This window comes from Phoxinus phoxinus, assembly GCF_949152265.1.
Source record: "Phoxinus phoxinus genome assembly, chromosome: 10".
NCBI classification, from domain to species: Eukaryota; Metazoa; Chordata; class Actinopteri; order Cypriniformes; family Leuciscidae; genus Phoxinus; species Phoxinus phoxinus.
The window spans coordinates 6,203,978-6,224,036 of NC_136885.1; the positions used below are offsets into that span (position 1 = coordinate 6,203,978).

The 20,059-nt window shown below is 39.2% G+C and overlaps 1 protein-coding gene across 2 annotated transcripts; it reads left to right on the top strand.

Annotated features, from left to right (window-relative positions):
- Positions 1-1,009: 1,009 nt before the first annotated feature.
- Positions 1,010-15,867, top strand: elovl4a (ELOVL fatty acid elongase 4a). 2 transcript variants are annotated; one of them, XR_013799224.1, is made up of 8 exons: positions 1,010-1,260; positions 1,864-1,954; positions 2,523-2,710; positions 6,236-6,316; positions 9,679-9,850; positions 11,066-11,193; positions 13,721-14,708; positions 14,942-15,867. XR_013799224.1 is itself a non-coding variant. In XM_079624931.1 (7 exons), exons 2-7 carry the CDS (start codon positions 1,888-1,890, stop codon positions 14,030-14,032), a joined length of 948 nt encoding a protein of 315 aa, XP_079481057.1. In that variant the 5' UTR covers positions 1,010-1,260; positions 1,864-1,887; the 3' UTR covers positions 14,033-15,867. The 2 variants fall into 2 exon arrangements, 1 of the variants encoding a protein (XP_079481057.1); XM_079624931.1 differs by having other exon boundaries at positions 13,721-15,867.
- The last annotated feature ends 4,192 nt before the right edge of the window (positions 15,868-20,059 follow it).

The window sequence follows — 20,059 nt, forward strand, 5'->3', positions numbered from 1 at the left end:
CAGAGCAGAAATGAAAGCTGATGCTCTCCGTATGTTTTTCCATCGGTTTTGGTCGCGATCAAATGTAAATTACACAAGCTTATTTCGTCCATTAGATTGAAAGCATGTATCCGCCCATAGACCCTCCCCTTTGAAGAAATCTTGACAGAAGTGTATAAAAGTGGACAAAAAAGACAGATTAAAACACCAGGTGTAAACGGGAATGTTATCCAATCGACCAAAACTCATCTTAATAGCAGGTGTAAACAGGGCAGTAGAGCCTGGCAGAGCCTGGGCTGGTAGATAAATGGAAAAAATGAGTTGCCCTTCTTAGTTTTATTCTTGAGATTTTATTATGCTCCAGGGCGGCCCAATTTCTCCCATTCTATATAGGGGCCAAGTCTCCAGGGGCTACTGCCTTGCTACCAACTAATTTTCATCTTTAATAGGAAATTTATTGCTAAAGCAGCAAATTAATGAATGAAACAAATGAACCGTTATTTTATGCAGGGTGCATTACATTTTGGAAAGGTGATTTTTAAAGTAAATTTACATAAAAACTGTCTTAAAGTGCTAATAAATTGTACCAAATTAATGAGCTAAATGAATAAAATTAGTATGCTGGGATGAACTTGTGATGGGATGGAACATTTCAGACAAAATGGCTTTTGCTCTCCCTGTTAAATGTTATTAGCATTCAAGAATTAGTTTTTTTTGTCCTGCCTTTCATGTTTTATAATGTGAGGGTGGACATGTAATGCTTAATGAATTTGGGCAAGCATGAGAACATAACAGTTTTTTTATCAACTTGCCTCTTTAAAAGATGTTAATCACGTGCCCAAATTAAACAGTAGGCCAATACTGATATTGGATTACATTATATTAATATGCATCAGATATCTGCACTTCACATTAAAGCATCATCAATGATTGTCTAGTCACTAGTGTTTTATCAAACCTCACATCATCAAATATTGAGGGCAGAGTAGAGATTGAAGGTTTTAAAATCAAGAGGATTGCACCTGTTTCTGCGCATGCGCAGTTGAGCAGCGCTCACTCATTGCTGTGAGAGTCTAGGGGAGCGACCCGAGAGCCGCAGTGATGCCAGTAACCCTCTAGGATGCTCTACTCACCGATGCTTTTATTGCCGTCTGTTTCAGCCACAGGCCTTTGAGGAGATCCGGATAAATCCGGGAAGAAGGTGTTCCTCACCGCGCGGAATAACGGGATCGCGCGACCTTGCGCTGAATGTCATTAGAAAGAGATTTTAATCTCGCTACGGTAAGAACGGAAATCATCATTACCGCATTCGGTAACGTCGCTAAATGTCCGTTTAATGTGAAGTGTGTGATGTTGTTAAGTATTTTAGGGGTGTAAGAGAGAATAGACTGTAAACGCAGCATTTGCCGCATCGAAACGCTCGCGCGATTGATCCCTGAATGTCGCCTTGCATCTTTCGTTAACCTGTCGTCATTTAGAGGAACTAATAATAAAAGCCTTTGGTTCTTCTAATGGTGATTCGGGAGAGGCTGTGATGGCGTTTGATATGCAACGACAGATTTGACCGAAACCTTCTTCATATTGGCCTATACAGTGTGTTCAATCGGATGCTCTTCATGAATAATGTGTCATTTATTACCATTGTAATTCAGATCGTGTTGAGCAGATCTGCTGCTGACACGTGCTGTTCTTTGTGCTGATGCTGAATTATACACCCCACCTCCTCCTCCCCATCACAATAAAGCCTTTCCCCATCCCCACCATCACTGTAATAAAACCTTTCCCAAACTACACACACCAATGTATTAAAGCATGGCCACGTGGCTTTCCATTGTGTGTTTTATTCTACCATTGCACCAACTTATCTTTCTTATGTGTTCTCAGACCATTCAGATTTGAGTCTCAGCGATGGATATGTTAAAGCATATAATCAACGACACTGTGGAATTCTACAAATGGAGTCTCACTATCGCAGGTAACTGGTCTGGACTTCAGTGAACTCAATGTGATGCATGATATCCATGCGAATTAATAAAGCCCGGGAGCTGGAAAGGCCTGTTATTAGATTTTGACCATAAGACACAGCGACTGCAGGTTTCACTTTTGGCGAACAAGAACAGATTTTAACGAATGTAATTGTTAGAAAGTATAGGCTACAATGCTTGCAATTATTGATCGGACTAGAAGTAGAATAAATACAATACCTGTCAAAAGTTTGGAAACATCCCGATTTATTCATGTTTTTTAAAAGAAGTCTCTTATGCTCACGAAGGCTGCATTTATTTAATCAGAAATACAGTAAAAACAGGAATTTGTTTTCTATTTCTAGTTTTCTATTTGAATAGAAAATGTAATTTATTCCTGTGATGCAAAGCTGAATTTACAGCATCATGACTCCAGTCTTCAGAGTCACATGATCCTTCAGAAATCACTCTTATATGCTGATTTGCCAGGAAACAGGAAAAACGGATTCAAGTGCATTTTATAGACATTTGTAGATTACAGATAAAACCCCAATAACGGGATCTCATGTGTGTTTGTAGACAAGCGTGTGCAGAAATGGCCTTTGATGGACTCCCCGCTGCCCACGCTGGCCATCAGCTCCTCCTACCTGCTCTTCCTCTGGCTGGGACCCAAGTACATGCAGGGCAGAGAAGCCTTCCAGCTGAGGAAGACCCTCATCATCTACAACTTCAGCATGGTCATCCTTAACTTCTTCATTTTCAAAGAGGTGAGTTCACCCAAACTCTCAGCAGGGGTTTTACACATTTATTGCGTTTGAGAATGATTATTTAGTTTCAGTTTAAATCTGCCTATGGTGAAAACACACCTCGTTTATTAGAAACTGCATATTCATCAGCGCCCAGTCCAGTGGCGCTCGTGCTATGCTATACATGTACCATTGCTGCTATATTTAGCAGTAAATTGTAACTACCATCTCTCTGGGTGTTTATGATTCAGCAACAGCAACTTCATTTGGACAGAATACATGATGGTCAGAAGTCAGGTTTGAGAAATTAATTAAATCAGGCAACATTGATTGAAATGTGAAAAATTGTCATTTGCTGATGAGATTCTATTTAATCTTACTTTATATTATTTTGGTTTATTGCTCATTATTTTTTTTGCAAACTCCCATTTTTATTACCATACACCATAAGTTTATTAACATAGACCATGATGTCTTATGCTGCATCCTTTTTCGCCTACTTCTACTATGCACTAAAAGTACGTACTGTTTTTGTGAAGAAAAAGTACATGCTTTTCACTGTGCAGCAGAAGAGTAGGCAAGCTTTGAGATAAACTACCTCGCCATAATTGCGTCTTTAACGGACAGCTCTGTCGCTTTGTTACATGCATCCTGTCAATCATCTCGTCACAATTAAAATCGTACACATTTAATTTAATTTACAGTGTAATCGAGAGAAATGTAGTAGCATGTTGATCTGCCAGTCATGGGTCTTTCATGCGGAGACTCTCCTCATGTTTTTGCATAATGATGCATTTAAAAGCTAATTAATTTTTTTTATAAAAGTTCACAATACTGTTGCAGATGAAATATAATGTTGATATCATTGAATAAATATATTTTTGTCAGGTTAGATACTGATTACTCAAACCCCTTTATCTAAACCTCTCTACTTAACCGTTGGACTCACATATCCGTCATGTTTGTAGTTTTTTTAAACACTTTATATTCATTCATGTTTGTAGTTCTAATCGAATCCGTGTCCAGCGTGCAGTGGGTTGTGTGGGTATTATTAGCCGTTAGAGTGTATACAAGGATCCGTTCTTCAGATTCTAATGCAGTCCAAATCCGATTATATTGACTTGTGTGACTGTAATCTGATCTGAAATTATTGACTGTCCACATTGTGTATCGCAACTGTTCAGATCCGATTTGTGTTTGTGTCCACAAACTTCACAGAAAGGAAACCAAGATGGCAGAAAGTGGCATTCTGATTGTTTTCTTTATATTACAAAAGCACAATGACTTGTTTTTATTGTGAGTGTACAATGAGTTAATGATGTCTTACTCTTGATGGAGTATTTTAAGTTGTTTCCGCTATTATAATTAAACAGAATTATTGTGTCGTCGTGACGCGTGGAAGTCTCACGGCACCAGTCCAGTGATGAAATATGTGTGTTTTTTGGATTGGAAATAGGCTCATTTTCCAACTCCCCTAGAGTTAAACATTTGAGTTTTATCGTTTTCGAATCCATTCAGCCGATCTCTGGGTCTGGCGGTAGCATTTTTAGCATAGCTTAGCATAGATCATTGAATCTGATTAGACCGTTAGAATCTCTCTCAAAAAAATGACCAAAGAGTTTTGATATTTTTCCTATTTAAAACTTTTAGACTCTTCTGTAGTTACATCGTGTACTAAGACCGACAGAAAATGAAAAGTTGCGATTTTCTAGGCCAATATGACCAGATACTCTCATTCCTGCGTAATAATCAAGGAACTGCTGCCGTACCAGCAGCGCAATGATATTACGAACTTAGTGCCGGTTGCGTTGGAAGTTACCGAGCTAGGGACTATTAATGTAAATGTACCCAACGTGGACATGTAAATGTACCCAACTCGTAGTCTCAGCCTCAGACGTCACGCCCACGGAACGTTGTGTACCATACAAACTTCCAGTTAAGTGTACCATATGCATCAGACGTTTAGATGCATAATGGTACACCTAACTGGAAACACTTCAGGAATGTCGAAGTCGTCATCTGATTGGTTGAATTTTATCGGATTTCCGGGGGGGGGGGGGGGGGGGGGGCGGGGCGCGAGTGTCGCGTTTATTTTCGGTCCGCCGGGAAACAAAGCGCAGACGTGTGATTGCGGGAGAAAAACTGTTGTGTTTACATGAGTGACAATGAGCATTTATCAAGATCAGCTAAACGTAGAAAGTATGCGAGGTTCACGGCATAGACTCTTTACGAGATGTCCAGGAGTTTTGTTTGAGGCACTTAGTGGAGACTTGTTGCACGCCGGTCTGTTGTTGTGGGGACATTTCCACGCCCCGAAACGTGACGCTGAACGAAACGAACTGTAATTGGTTGTTTGACATGTCGGTCAAACGGCCTTATGGGCGGGCCTTGGCCAAAGAAAGGTGCTATGAATTCCAGACCTTCAGCCGTCAGTGTGAAGGTCTGGCTACGCGAGACTACCCAACTCGTATCGAACCGCGACCCCAAAACCGAGGAATGTACCGAACCATCACTTCTGTGTACCGTTACACCCCTAGTTGATAATTATATGTTAAAAACAACATCAACTGCAACATGGAGGGGTTTGCAATACAGGTGTTGTCTTATTTAGAGCCGCTTTATTCCTATATACTGGTGAAATTCGAAAAATTTGAATATCGTGCAAAAGTTCATTTATTTCAATAATTCAGCTTAAAAGGTGAAACTAATATATTATATAGACTCATTACATGAGATATTTCAAGCCTTTTTTTGTTATAATTTTGATGATAATGGCTTACAGCTTATGAAAACCTTTTCACAATATTCTAATTTTGAATTTGGGGTTTTCATAAGCTGTAAGCCATAATCATAAAAAAATATAACAAATAAAGGCTTGAAATATCTCACTTTGCATGTAATGAGTCTATATAATATATTAGTTTCCCATTTTAAGTTGAATTACTGAAATAAATTAACTTTTGCACGATATTCACATTTTTTGAGTTTCACCTGAATATATTTCATTCGACTTTCAGCATGTTTTCTATAACAACGTCTAACGTTAACGTTTTACGTGGCGTAAGATGATCAGATCAGTCAGACTGAAATGGATTTCCAGAAATTCTCTTTGACTAGGATTTCAAACCACATATCAATTTGCCGTTCACACTTGCTAAATCTGATCGGATTTGCACAAAAATCGGATTTGCACTGACAGTCTGAACGAGGCTTAACTGTAAATAGTAGACCATCCAGGTATCTTTGGAATACTCATTTAAACATACTACGATTCGGGACACACCAGTTCTAATTTCAAATACTATTTAGGATGGATTGGATGGTATGCGATTTGGGATGCAGCGTTAGTATTTCATACTAGATCTAGTAACTTTGCTAGTCCTAGATCTAAATTCGCTCCCTCTTATGCATGAGGTGAAGACACGAATGAATAGGAATTGTCCTTTATACCAATCGCAGCTCAGATCAAACTATTTTTACATCACATTCAGTGCCATTCCCTCAATGAAATAGTCCAGATGTCAATTATTACCTGTTCTATTCCAGCTCTTCCTTGCAGCACGGGCGGCCAACTACAGCTACATATGCCAGCCCGTCGACTACTCAGATGATCCCAATGAAGTGAGGGTGAGTGTGCTTCCCACACAGGATCACAATGTTACCCGGACTCGGCACTGAAACTGGACACGTAATTCTGCTCTCCAGTTACTCGCCTAAAGAGTGCTCCCGGAGTGGGATAACCGGGGAGTTCGGTTTCACTCTGTGACTTCACATTATTACATTCACAAACACCATCTGACTTTCACTTTCATGCTCAGATACTAGTGGGGTTTTATTATTTTAGCTAGGCCAAGCACCATTTTAAATGCAAGTGTAGTTTTTAATAATCACATTTTTTTGTATAAATTAACCATTGTGATGTTATCATGAACACAACATTTTTAGTAGAGGTCGACCGATAGTGGATTTTACCGATAACGATAGCTAGGTTGGGCCATACTTGCCGATAACCGATTAATGAACCGATAGTTTTTAAAATTGACACTGGATAAAAACAAACATAACACTCCAAGTAAAACAGTGCTGAACTTTATTATAAAAATAAAAAAAACTGTATTGAACCATGAAAACATGCTAAATGAAATAAATATATAAATGTGAATAAATAGTCAATAAAAGACATTCATTCAAACTGAAACAAAAAGTAATACTCTAAATAACAAATAAAACCAGTTACATTCAAAATGTAACTATTTAACTGTTCTTTTCAAGCCAACTTAATTAATAAAAAAGTAGCAAAATTTGTATTAAAGTGAAGATGAAAAAAAAAAAAAATAACCGAAATCGAATGCTTTTCTGATTCGTTTATGTTTCTGTCGGCTGTATGAACATATCAGTTTGCTTACGTCTCTAGCTTTAAATATGCAACTTCTCTGCATATTTAATGCATAAAAGTGACCAGCTGGATATGAACTAATGCAAATATAGAGGTAACAATTGTGACATTAAACATTCGGGTCGGACTTACGTTTATGTTTGTCAGTGTTTTAACCGCTTGAGGTACTACTAATGTTAGCGTCCTCTCAGCCTCGAAGGCAAACAAACATACTGTTGTGCTGTTCTTTCTCTACTCATGCAGCATTTAGTCAACAAATTAATCACTTTATAATGATATGACAATGTACTGTATACATACATTTGAGCTGTCTGTGCTTTAAACGCGCATCTGATGTCAGCGCTCTCCACGCAGCATGTGCTCTCAGTGCAGCACGCAGAATCACATGTCGAAATAAACAACACGAGGCGATAGTTTTTATTACACCTCTAGAGGCCGCTCTTGTACTGCATCATGCCAGCAGACCCTTCTCAGCTCTCTCTCTCTGTGTAATGAATGACAGCGCGCGCTTCTCAGCCGCTCCAGCAATGGACGCAACCAGGAAAAACTATCGGTATATATTTTTGCCGATAACGATAGTTCCACCAGTCAACAATCGGTGCCGATTAATCGGCAAAACCGATGAATCGGTCGACCTCTAATTTTTAGTATTTCCAGAAATATTAAATAATATTAATACATTTGTTAAAGGGTAACTGTCGCCAAAATTGAACCTATGCTCTTTTTGTTAATCTACCCGAGTCAAACTTTCGTGTAAAAGTATAATTATAATGGAACGCCACTTTTAAGTTTGACCGTATTTTCGTTTTCGGTCAAAATGCCTTTTGAATGGGAGAGCTAGGGGCACTTCTATGATAGCATCAAAATCGCTATTTTTAAAACACTAAGAAGGCTCGACACAACATAAAACTGCTGGAAGTATCACCAGCGAAAGGATCTACACGTGAACTCGTGCATTGACTACATTGTTTGTGTACACAAAGTTTACTAAAAAGAAAGGTTTTGTACGACTCATTTTATCAGTTAGTGTTTCCGGTGGCTGGAATTGTCAGTCAAAAGTAGTCGATCTCCAAATGCAACGAGTTTGAGATTAACACGGGTAGATTAACAAAAAGAGCCTAGGTTAAATTTTGGCGACAGTTACCCTTTAAGCCAGGGGTAGGGAACGTCGGTCCTGGAGAGCCATAGCCCTGCAGAGTTTAGCTCCAACCCTGAAAAAAACTCACCTGATTGTAGCCTTAATGATCCTAAAGACATTGATTAGCTGGTTCAGGTGTGTTTGATTAGGGTTGGAACTAAACTCTCCAGGACCGACGTTCCCTACCCCTGCTTTAAGCTGTATTGCACAATGAATGATTGATGGCTTTGTTTCTATTCTAAACTTGATTTCTTTGCTTTCAATTAATGTAATTCTCTAAAATGTGCAATCTACTTGTCACAACTGGTAAAACAAGAAGAAGAGCAAGGTATCTTATAGCAGCTATACAACTTTAATCATAACAAAATCAAAGATGAAAATCCATAGAGCAGGACTCGTTACTGTTTCTAATTATGCAAGCTCTCTGTATGTCTCAAGGTTAATTAAATTAGGCAAAATGAATCATATAGTATTAGCATTTTAAAAATTGTATTATACATTTTGAATGCTGCACAATCAAAAGAGACCAGTTTTATGATTTTGGAGCAAACTGTTTAGAAGTTATAGCCAAACACAGCCATTTGCATAACTCCTGACCAATAGGTGGCGCTGTGCAGAAATGCTACATGTAGCCTCAGGTCGTGATGACATGTACCAAGATTCGTTTCAATACGCTCAAGTGTTGCGGATATATAGCCTCAAATCCATTTTAACAGGCTCTTTATCAGTTGGGTTTGTCAAAAAGCTTTTAATAACTTTTGGTCAGCATGGTCTGAAGATGATATGGTGAACATCAGAAGAACCGTCTTGGCTAGTTCGAAAAAAGTTAGTTCAATTAATGTAATTTGTTAATGTAATTCCTGCTTTGTAAAAGAAAAACAACACTAAACAAAGAGAGAAACAAACTGAGGGTTTGAATACACGGGATAATGAGAACTGAACAAGAAACAGGTGGCCAACATCATCAGTAACCATGGGAACAAATGAGAACATAGTTAGAAACCCTGAGGCGTCACAGTCAGCTCCCGAGCTCGTGAATCAGTAAATCGTGTTCATGAATTCGGGCACTGGACGGTAAAGGACGCTGGCTCACTACACATTGGGACACTGATGACTCTATTTCTGGGCTACGTGACAACGTCCTCATTGTACAACATCACTACTGGTATTTATGAACAACAGCAGAACTGAAATCTTTCTGACATTATTTGTAATGTCATTTAAAGTACATTATGATAAATACTTTGCTTGTTTCATATACGTGCAACATTTCAACCCTAAATAAATTATAAATGTTAGCTAGATAATGTTCATTACCTGTTTAGCAATGTATGTTAATGCTGAAACATTATAAAATAATGGTTTGTATTTAAAAAAAAATGTTTTAGTCTTAAGCTTTGTCTGTGAAACCAAAATGATACTTGAGTAAAGGCACATCTTTTCTTGTGCTGGCAGGTGGCAGCAGCCTTGTGGTGGTACTTTATTTCTAAAGGTGTGGAGTACCTCGACACTGTGTTTTTCATCTTGCGTAAGAAGTTCAACCAAATCAGCTTCCTGCATGTCTATCACCACTGCACCATGTTCACTCTGTGGTGGATTGGCATCAAATGGGTCGCCGGTGGACAGTGTAAGTATTAAATACACAGGCACCACACGCAGGAAAAGAAAAATCCCTCTAGTTGCTACAGAAACATAATGGCCCTCATTTATGAAAAGTGCGTACACCAAATTTCCAGCGTACACCTGGCGTACACCCAAAACCACGGTGACTTTGCGATTTATCAATATGGACGTTGGTGTACGGCACGCTCAAACCCTACGCCAGCTCAGGAGGTGGTGTACATGTACGTTTGAGTTAGTGCTGAAATGCGCAGAAAAACAATTCCTAACACCACAAAACGCACTGACAAACTAAAGATATGATATATTATGACCCACTGTAAAAAAACAACAACATAGAAATTATAAACTTCAGTGTTTATTTTTGTGAGTTAAGCCCGGCAGGTGCGCACGGACTGGGTTCAGTAATGAAACGCTTTCAATGACCAAAACATATTTCAGTCTGACAAAATAATTAAAATGACATTCTTCTTCTTTTAAATAATAATAATAATAATACAAATAATAATAATAACAAAGACATTCTTCTTCTAAATAACAATAAGCATCATTAATAATCAAAATCATAATACTAATAATAAGAATATTACAAATTGTCATGCAATTATTCACATCATCATCACTATTGTACACCCCATTACATGTGACGTCATGCGAAATTCAACGCTAATAGTTTCAAAACACGTGCTGTAAAATAATGCATTGTGATAGGTAATTTGCTCAACCAACCAGCGATTTAAACTGGATTTCCACCGGAGAAGTTTCTCCTCTTTGCCGTCTTCCGTGTGTCCATGGCGTAAAATGAGGGCGTGGGGGAGGCGGAGACGTTAATATATAGGGGCGTGTTAATCTAATGACGATCGTTTTCAGCCGCGGCATTTATCAAGAGGCAGGTATTGCGCACACCTGAATTTCAAAGGTACGCACAGCTTCATAAATCAGGCGGTGAGAGGAGTGTAAGCATAATCTTACGCCAACATATACGGCCGTTTCGACGCAAGATTGGTAAATGAGGGCCATTGTACATATACAACACAGATGAGAAATGCAGATCATGTCTGTCAAGCTCAGAAAAGAACAACACCATAGAATTCGTTCATTCTGTGTGATCCATGCGCTATATTACAACAAATCTGTCCGAATAACAGATCAAATCTGACATTGTACTGATAATCTTCCACTCATATGAAACGGACTGAATGTGCATCTGTGTGTTTTGCAGCATTCTTCGGGGCTCATATGAACGCAGCCATCCATGTGTTGATGTACTTGTATTATGGGCTGGCTGCATGTGGTCCAAAAATACAGAAATACCTGTGGTGGAAGAAATATCTGACAATCATCCAAATGGTAAATACTTACCTTTTTACAAGTATGTGTGAAAAAACAAGTGCCGCTTTTGAGACTGATGTGGAAAACAATGTTGGTTCTTCAGTTAGGGGAACTTTAGAAAAAAACTATGATTCTAGTTTATCAAAATTTGTATCGTCACATTTACAGAATTTACTCGAGTATTCTTTACTTGAGTATAATTTTAGAGTATTATAACTTCCCCTTTGTAATATATTAAAAAAGTGTTTAACTGAAAATTATTCTTTGCACTTTTTTCCCTAAGAAGTAAAAAATACATAATTTCCATTTATTTGATATTTATAGTATGCAACTTACTTCAATACTGCTGTCATTACCATCACACTATCAAGCATTTTATACAATTCAGTTTCCCCAAAAACATTTAAGCCGAGTAACTGTTTAAAACATCAGAAATGCCATTAATTCTAAACTCAGCAGCTTTATTATGTTCGACATGTGACTAATCACTCATTCCAGGACATGTGATAATGTTTTAATATAGATGAAACATATGCTACTGTTTAAAATTTTGGGTCATTGTTTATTAAATCAGCATATTGGAATGATTTCTGAAGGATCATGTGACACTGAAGACTGGAGAAATGATGCTGAAAACGACTTTTGATCACAGGAATAAATTACATTTTAACATATAGCTGCAAGCAGCAGTTAACGGGGCCAAGCTCAGAAAGGGCATGATGAGTTACGCAAGCATGGCTGGGAGCATCAGACCAACTGTGACAATGAGTAATTAAAGACATTTTATTTGATTTTGAGCATTTGACCAATAGGTGGCACTGTTACCAAACTGATGTTGTGTGGTCAGTGTGAGGAGAATGACACATACAAAGTTTGGTGTCAATATGCCGAAGCTTTGCAGAGTTACAGCCTCAGAATCAGCTTACCATTCAATTTGTTGATGCGTTATTCGAGAATGGTTCGGTCAATCAAAAAGCTTTTAAATTATTTTTGCCGGCATGGTCCGAAGATGATCTGAGCCGAATTTGGTGAAAATCATACCAACGCTGTAGGAGTTCGTAAAAGTAGGTTTTCTAAGAAATTAAAAATGAGGGACAACAAGTTCGCCGAATATGACATAATTGGTATCATTGTTCTTGGTATGTCTCAAGGATCAATTTTAATAAAATTAGACAAAAATAATCAAAAGCTATTAGCATTTTTTAAAATTTCATCATAAATTGACCAGAAGGTGGCGCTGGTCTGTAACTTTTTGAGTATGTTCAGGGTTTGAGTACATAGCGAGTTTAGCAATGATTAGCGTATGCATTCATAAAATACACCCTTTTACGACAGAATTCAAGATGGCTGACTCCCAAAATGGCCAATATGGGATAATTTGATATCATTCGACTCGGTACGATGCACTGAATCAAAAGAGTTTTATGATTATGGAACAAACCATTTAGAAGTTATAAGCAAAAATAGCCATTTTCATTACTCCTGGCCAGTAGGTGGCACTGTGCCGAAACGCTGGATTAGCCTCAGGTCATGATGACATATGAGTGTGATTTTTATTTTTTTATTTTTTTAACCAGTTCAGCAGAAATCCCACCCTGCAGCTTAAGGTTAAGGTTACAGTGATTGGTTGGTTTAGGGATCAGTGTTTGGTGTATGAAATCAGTACAGTGATTGACATGACTAATGACATTTTTTTAATCGGATGCAGGGCGGGATTTCCGCTGAACTGGTTTGGAGGGAAAAATCACGCGGACCAAGACTTGTCCCAATACGCTAAAGTGTTGTGGAGATACAGTATATCCTCGCATCCATTTTAACAGGCTCTTCGTCAAATCATTGGCATGTTATTTGAGAACAGTAGGGTTTTTCACAAAGCTTTTAATAACTTTTTGCCAGCATGGTCTGAAGATGACCTGAGCCAATTTTGGTGAAAATCGGACGAACCGTCTAGGACGAGTTCGAAAAAGTATTTTTTTCAGAAAGTTCAAAATGGTGGAATATCAAGAGAATGATCCTCATTGGTTCAAGCAAAGCTTTATGAACTTTTTAAAGCGTCAAAGTTTCAGTTGCGTAGCTGTCAATGGAGGGACAGAAATCTCTCCGATTTCATTTAAAATATCTTCATTTGTGTTCCGAAGATGAACGGAAATCTTACGGGTTTGGAACGACATGAGGGGGGAGTAAATTAATTTTCATTTTTGGTTGAACTATCCTTTTAAAAGCTCCAAAATTGCTGTGGTTAATGTTGAGACTGTCCTGTATCAGTGTGCCAAATTTCATAATTTTCCCCCAAACGGTTCTATGGGCTACCATAGAAAAGTGGAAGAAGAAGAGGAAAAGAAGAAAACCAACCCCTTGTGCTTGGTCCCAAAATATATGACTATTTCCTATTTCACAATATTACTGCTTTTACTGTATTTTTGATCAAACAAATGCAGCTTTGGTGAGCATAAGAGACCATAAGAGCAAAATCAGTCATGACTAAAACAATGATCATGCTCTGGGATCTTATGAGTTATCACGTATCTTTTAACTTCTTCCACAGATCCAGTTTCACGTCACCATTGGCCACACGGCCTTGTCGCTGTACTCTGACTGCCCGTTCCCGAAGTGGATGCACTGGTGTCTGATTGGATACGCCCTCACCTTCATCATCCTCTTTGGCAATTTCTATTACCAGACGTACCGCCGGCAGCCCCGCCGCGAGACCGCGTCCAAACCCGGCAAAGCCCTTCATAACGGAGCCTCTAATGGAGCCCTGACGTCTAGTAATGGAAACGCTGCCAAGATGGACGACAAGCCGGCAGTGGCTGAGAGCGGGAGGAGAAAGCGGAAGGGCAGAGCAAAGCGCGAGTAAAACGGAGGAGAGGGAACGGATTATGGCCTCCATTCACATGAGGCCATAATCCCAAATTGGTACGACCAAACAGTATGGCCACTCTCTACGGCAGGCGGAGAGAAATACGAGCCTATATGTAGAGAGACTGAACAATATGATATCTTTCCATATCACCCTCCTTTAAGTTAAGTACATTATTCTATGTATCTGCCTTTTTTACATCACTGTTCTAATGCCAGAAAAGCCCCGTGTTTCATCAGTGTACAATGATTCAATGAAAGACTCTGATATCAGAGGGGTTTTTCATCATTTGTTATAGTAGGGTCCAAAAGTTCTTCTATTTTGCAACATAAAATGTTTCTTCACTATTATCAGCATGATCATGAGATGAACTGATCTAGATCCTGACGTCGATGTTCTCCAGCATGATTTGAGATGATATAAAGAGCATCTTGAGCTTCAATGGAAGAAGAAAATCGCTCGAGGAAGATCACGAATATGATTAGTCAAAAAGAAGACGCATATTTCGTCTTCATTTTACAGACTTTTGGACCCCGCTTTATATCATTTATTTTTTAAAACATATTCATGTGTTTGTTTATTTAAAACTTTTTGTATTTCATGTAAGTTGCGTGTTGTTTAGCTATTGGCTGGATATATTGCCAACAGTACTGTTCTTTAAAACATAGATCATGTGGCACTGCATATTTCAGCGATTTTCAAAATTAGCGATGCAACTTACCAAGGCCATTGACTGATAATATACAGTAGTGGGCAAAAGTGATGTCCGGCCTTGGAAAATTGACATCATCCTTTATTCAAATATTGTTGAAATTTGTTCAAGATTTTGTAACCATTTTGTGTAGTTGTGCTCTAAGTCAATTGTTTTATTTGTGATAACGCAATGAAACATGCCAAATTGGGCAGACATCATTTTTGGCTAGCCAGGCTGTCATACAAAGAAATTATGAACATGCAAAAACCAATAGAATATTAATAACTGATTATATTGTAGTCGATGTATGATTTTTTTCCTGTGAACTTAGTTTTTCTATGCATTTTTTTAGCAACTGTAGCTGTAGTTAGGTGTTTTTTGCCAAATAATTTAGTTTGATAAATACCTTAACAAAGCGTAGTGTATTGTTCTTCCTTCATATTTTAATTTATTTAAAATATATCAAATATTTTCCTCTTATTTTGATGGTTTAATCGAACTTGTAGGATCATAAAAAAAAAAAAATCCCCTCCGGATATCACTTTTAGCCACTACTGTGTCCTATAATCTGTTGTCTGTTGTTCTGTTGAAGTGAAATCAGACATTGTAACATCTGACATGAATGATCGGAAAGATAAATAACAGTTCAAATGCTTTTGTGGCCTGGCATAGAACATCTACTGACTGAAAAGGATAAAATATCTGCTTTCGTTATCAGCCAATTCAGACCAAAAAAGAAAAAAAATGATATTGGCTCAGACGGATAGATCATGCATCCTTATTTAAGCTTTTTGATATCACAGGGTTATCATAAAACATCTCACAGGATAAGATAGCTTCGCATAAACTGAAAATGGGATTGGGAAATATGTTTGTAGCTGCAATATTGCATTGTGCGTAAATAAAGTCTTGAGCTCCCTGTCATAGTTTTTCATTTTGAATAGTTCCTAAATTCCTAAAATATATCATGTGTTTTGTCTTGAATTTTTTATAATGTTGTATATTTGGTGCAATTTTGTACATTGTGCTTTTGAAAACGCAATGATCATCATCTACTCCGTTTTTTTTTTTTTTTTTTTTTTAAATGACAGATATACATTGCTGTATATAATAATAAAATAAATGGCAATGCATAGTCAACGTTATCTGGCGTTTCATTTCCCAAAAGCCTCTCACTCGTGAGCAGGACATAAGTGGCTGGCATGACATTACAAGCAGTGTCCTGTCATGCAATATCTGGTTATTAACATTTTTTCAGATTTTTGTGTAAATGTTTGTATTAAGACTTAGACAACACAAATGAAGATTTTTTAAATGAAATCTGATCAATACTCTGGTGAGTTTGATCGCGTGGTTGGAGTTTCAGGGTCTGACACTGGTGGAATGGTTGAATCTGTGACAGAAGGGAGAAAAGAAGGTTGTGGGGCTTTAACAGAGACACATGGAAGGTGGGTAAAACTCTGTATTGTGAAGGTAAGTTGAGAAGGTACTGTTAGTGACTGGGTTGATCTGCCTTTGAATGGTAAATGGTCCAATGTATTTGGGAGCTTGCAGCAGGGCAGCCAGAGGTGTATTTCCCTGGTGTAGAGCCAGAGCTTTTGACCAGGTCTGTAGATGGGTGTTTCAGCTCTGCATAGGTCGCTCTGACTCTTGTGCCTCTTTACTGCCCTTTGCAGATGGACATGTGCTCATGAGTCCCAGACCCTCTCACTCTCCTGGAACCAGTGGTTGACAGCTGGAACCTCTGAATGCTCTCCTGACCAGGGAAACAGAGGCTGTTTGAAGCAGAGTATGCACTGAAATGGGGTTAAGCCAGTGGTAGGTTGTCGCAGAGAGTTTTGGGCAAACTCCTTCCAGGATAAGTACTGGCTCCAGCTGTGTCGGAGACGATCTCAGGAAGCATCCTATCTTCTGTATCTTCTGCTCCGTCTGCCCATTCGATTGTGGATGGTAGCCTAAGAGATGGAAGAATGCCCTCCATACTCTGGGCCCGGTTTTTCAAAAGGTTTAATCCGGATCAAATTGATCCGGATTTAGTAATCCTTTTTTTTGCGATCCGTGATCACGTAATCCAGTTTACTTTTGAGCCAGTTTTTTAAAGCAACATCGGATTGGATCAATCTGATCCGGATAGGAACTTTTCAGGATCACCAAATCTGGATAACCAGTTCTCAAACAGGATAGAACTAATAGATATGTAAAGAGCAACAAGTAGAATAGCCAGTGTGGGGTCAATATAAGTTTATTTTTATTTGAAATGAAAACACTTTAAAAAAAATTAAAAACAATAAAAAACCCACCCCATCCTCTTCCAGCAGTCCGCTCATCTGAGACCAACACAAACACTGTACATTGAGGATATTTATAACAAGTTTCAAATATAGATGTATTGAATAAAAAATAAAAAAGACTTAATGGAGTTCTTAAGAGGTTGCTTTGCATGCCTTAACTACCTGAGAGCGGAACCACAGAAAGCATGCAACATAACCCTTGCCTGTATTGTCCTGCACAACATCGCTACTAAGCGCAATGTCCCTCTCTGTGCTGACAATGATGCACCTGAGCCCATTGGAGACCCTAACCAACCTCCTGCATTCTGCCAGAACGAGCAAACAGGACGTGCAACGAGGGACGCAATAGTTAGACACTATTTCTGATTTGGATTTGTTTTGGATTTCAAAAATCAGTGATTGCCATTCTTTGCATTTTTTTTGGTTATTCTGTAATCATTGCATGCATCACTAATAAATATTCTAAAAACAAAAATATTTTCGATTGTGATGAATATATATATCAATTAGTGACAGATTAAAATGTATTGTTTTTGGTCAATTTTGACAGCTGTTTGGGGGATTATTTTATGAGGCCAAACTCTTTCTGCTTTGCTGTAGGCCTATACTGAAAGGCCGAATACGTTAAAGCCTACCTAATCACTGTAGCCTGACGGATGAACAAATAAAATTAAAACCTTATGAATAAATAGGATATCTTGTAAGATACTGCATGATCCAAATATAGTATTATTTGATACATTTTTTAAGTTTTCATTACATTTTGGGCATGAAATCCACGCTGAATCCACCCTTCTGATGGGATCAGTTTAATCCAGATTTTTTGGATCAAAGTTATCCAAATCCTACAAAAAAGTTCTGAAAAACCCAAACTAAAGGTTTGATCCGGATCAAAACCAAGATTGGATTACGTGATCTAATCCGATTATGTAATCCGTTTTTTCTTTTGAAAAACCCATTTTCAAGATTTGATCCAATCTGTTATCCAAAATCCTAGTGGATTACTTTTGAAAAACCGGGCCCTGGAGATAAACTGAGGTCCACATATTTGTGAAACACATGAGTGAGTAGGGCCTCAGCAGTCACTAGGCGATGGTATGCCTGTAACGTGGGATGAGGCGGCAGGCTTTGTAGAATCGATCCACGACCACAAGGATACAGGTTAAAGAGTCAGAGGCAGGTAGGTCTGAAATCCACTCCTAGGTGTGACCAGGGTCGGCCAGGAATGGGCAGTGGTTGGAGCTTTCCTTCAGGAAGATGGCGTAGTGACTTGGAGATGATGCAGGTGGTGCAGCCTTGTACAAAGCTGATGACTTCCTTAGACATGTCAGGCCACCAATAACTGTGGATGAGCGAGAGGGTTTGATGACTGCCTGGATGACCGCACCCCAGGGAAGTGTGTTTCTAGTCCACGAAGGACAGTCACAAAGCAGATTGAACATAAATCCATCTGTCAGGACCTCCCATCGGAGCCGCGATCTGGTTGTCCAGGGCTCGTTGAATAGGACAGACGAACGGAGGGCTGGAGGGAGGATGGTCTCTGGATTACTGTTAGGTTGATCAGGTGCATGAATACGAGAAAGAGCATCTGCTTTCAGATTCTTCGTGCCAGGACGGTAGGTAACAGTAAACTGAAATCGGGTTCAGATGTTTACCCTCTCTGAAATATTCTAGATTCAGGTGGTCTGTTATGACCTCAAAGGGATGGTTAGCCCCCTCCAACCAGTGACGCCATTCCTCCAACACCAAGTTGATAGAAAGAAGTTCCCAGTTACTGATGTCATAGTTCTGCTCCGCCGGAAATAACTTTTCGGGGGAAAAAGGCACATGGATGGAGTTTAGGTGGGTCCCCTGGCCGCTGTGACAACACTGCTCCCACACCAGTGCTGGAAGCATCGACTTCAACGATGGAAAGAGGTTGTTGTCTTAACCTTTAAAGGTCCTGTGCAACGAGGAGGTGATGGTTTATCTCGTTTTGGGAGTAGATGTGGATATCGTCAATGCAGATGATCACGAAGCGATGGAGGTACTCCCGGAAAACCTCATTGATGAAGGCCTGGAAGACAGAGGGTGAGTTGGACAGCCAGTAAGGCATGACCCGATATTATTCCTAGTGCCCAGATGATGCTATGAAGGCGGTCTTCCATTCATATCCCCTTCGGATCCGGATGAGATTGTACAGGTCAAACTTGGTGAAGATGGTTGCACCTCATAGCTTCTCCTGAACCGCTGGGTCCAGAGGAAGGGGATATTTGTACATGACAGTCTGTTTGTTGAGGGTACAAACCTCTTCTACATACTCCTCCATGGCCTTTTGTTCCGGAATGGATAATGGATACACTCTTCCTTTAGCCAGGGAATTCAATTATATTACGCAATCCCATGGCCGATGAGGTGGTAAATGTGTGGCTCGTTGTTTACTGAACACACCCTGGAATGCCCCAAATTCCTCATGAATCTTGACCTGGTGGTGTTTCTCTGGACTTTCAATGGTGGTTGCTTGTAAGAGCACATTGTTAGAATCAGCTGCTGGTTTGATTCAGATAAGAAGTTTTAAACAGGAATTAAAGATGTCCTAACCTCACGAGAGAAATGTTGCCGGTAGTCCAAGAGACATGAGGGGCATGTTGTTGTAACCAGGGGCGTCCCAGGATGATGTCGGCCGTTGAACCATCCAGCAACGATATTGATTCGGAGTGGGTTACTCCGATGCGGAGCGTGAGGGACGGACTGCAGTGAGTTATACAGCCTTTTCCAAGCGGCTTACTCAGGAGAGAATGCACATTCAGTTAGAGTTAACTTGTCGTCTGACAAGGGATCTTGTGGGTCGATGAAGTCTCTTGAAATTAAGTTTCCTGCGGAGGAAACAATAAGTACCTTGCTGAAACATAATGATGGGCAGACATCACTGATACAGGAATATGCAGCAGAGAGGTTATTCTGGGATGTACATTAATGTTACTCACCGCTGGGTGAGGTGGTCCTACAGGACACTCAGACATCAAATGTCCCTCAGCCCCGCAACAGAGGCATAGATGT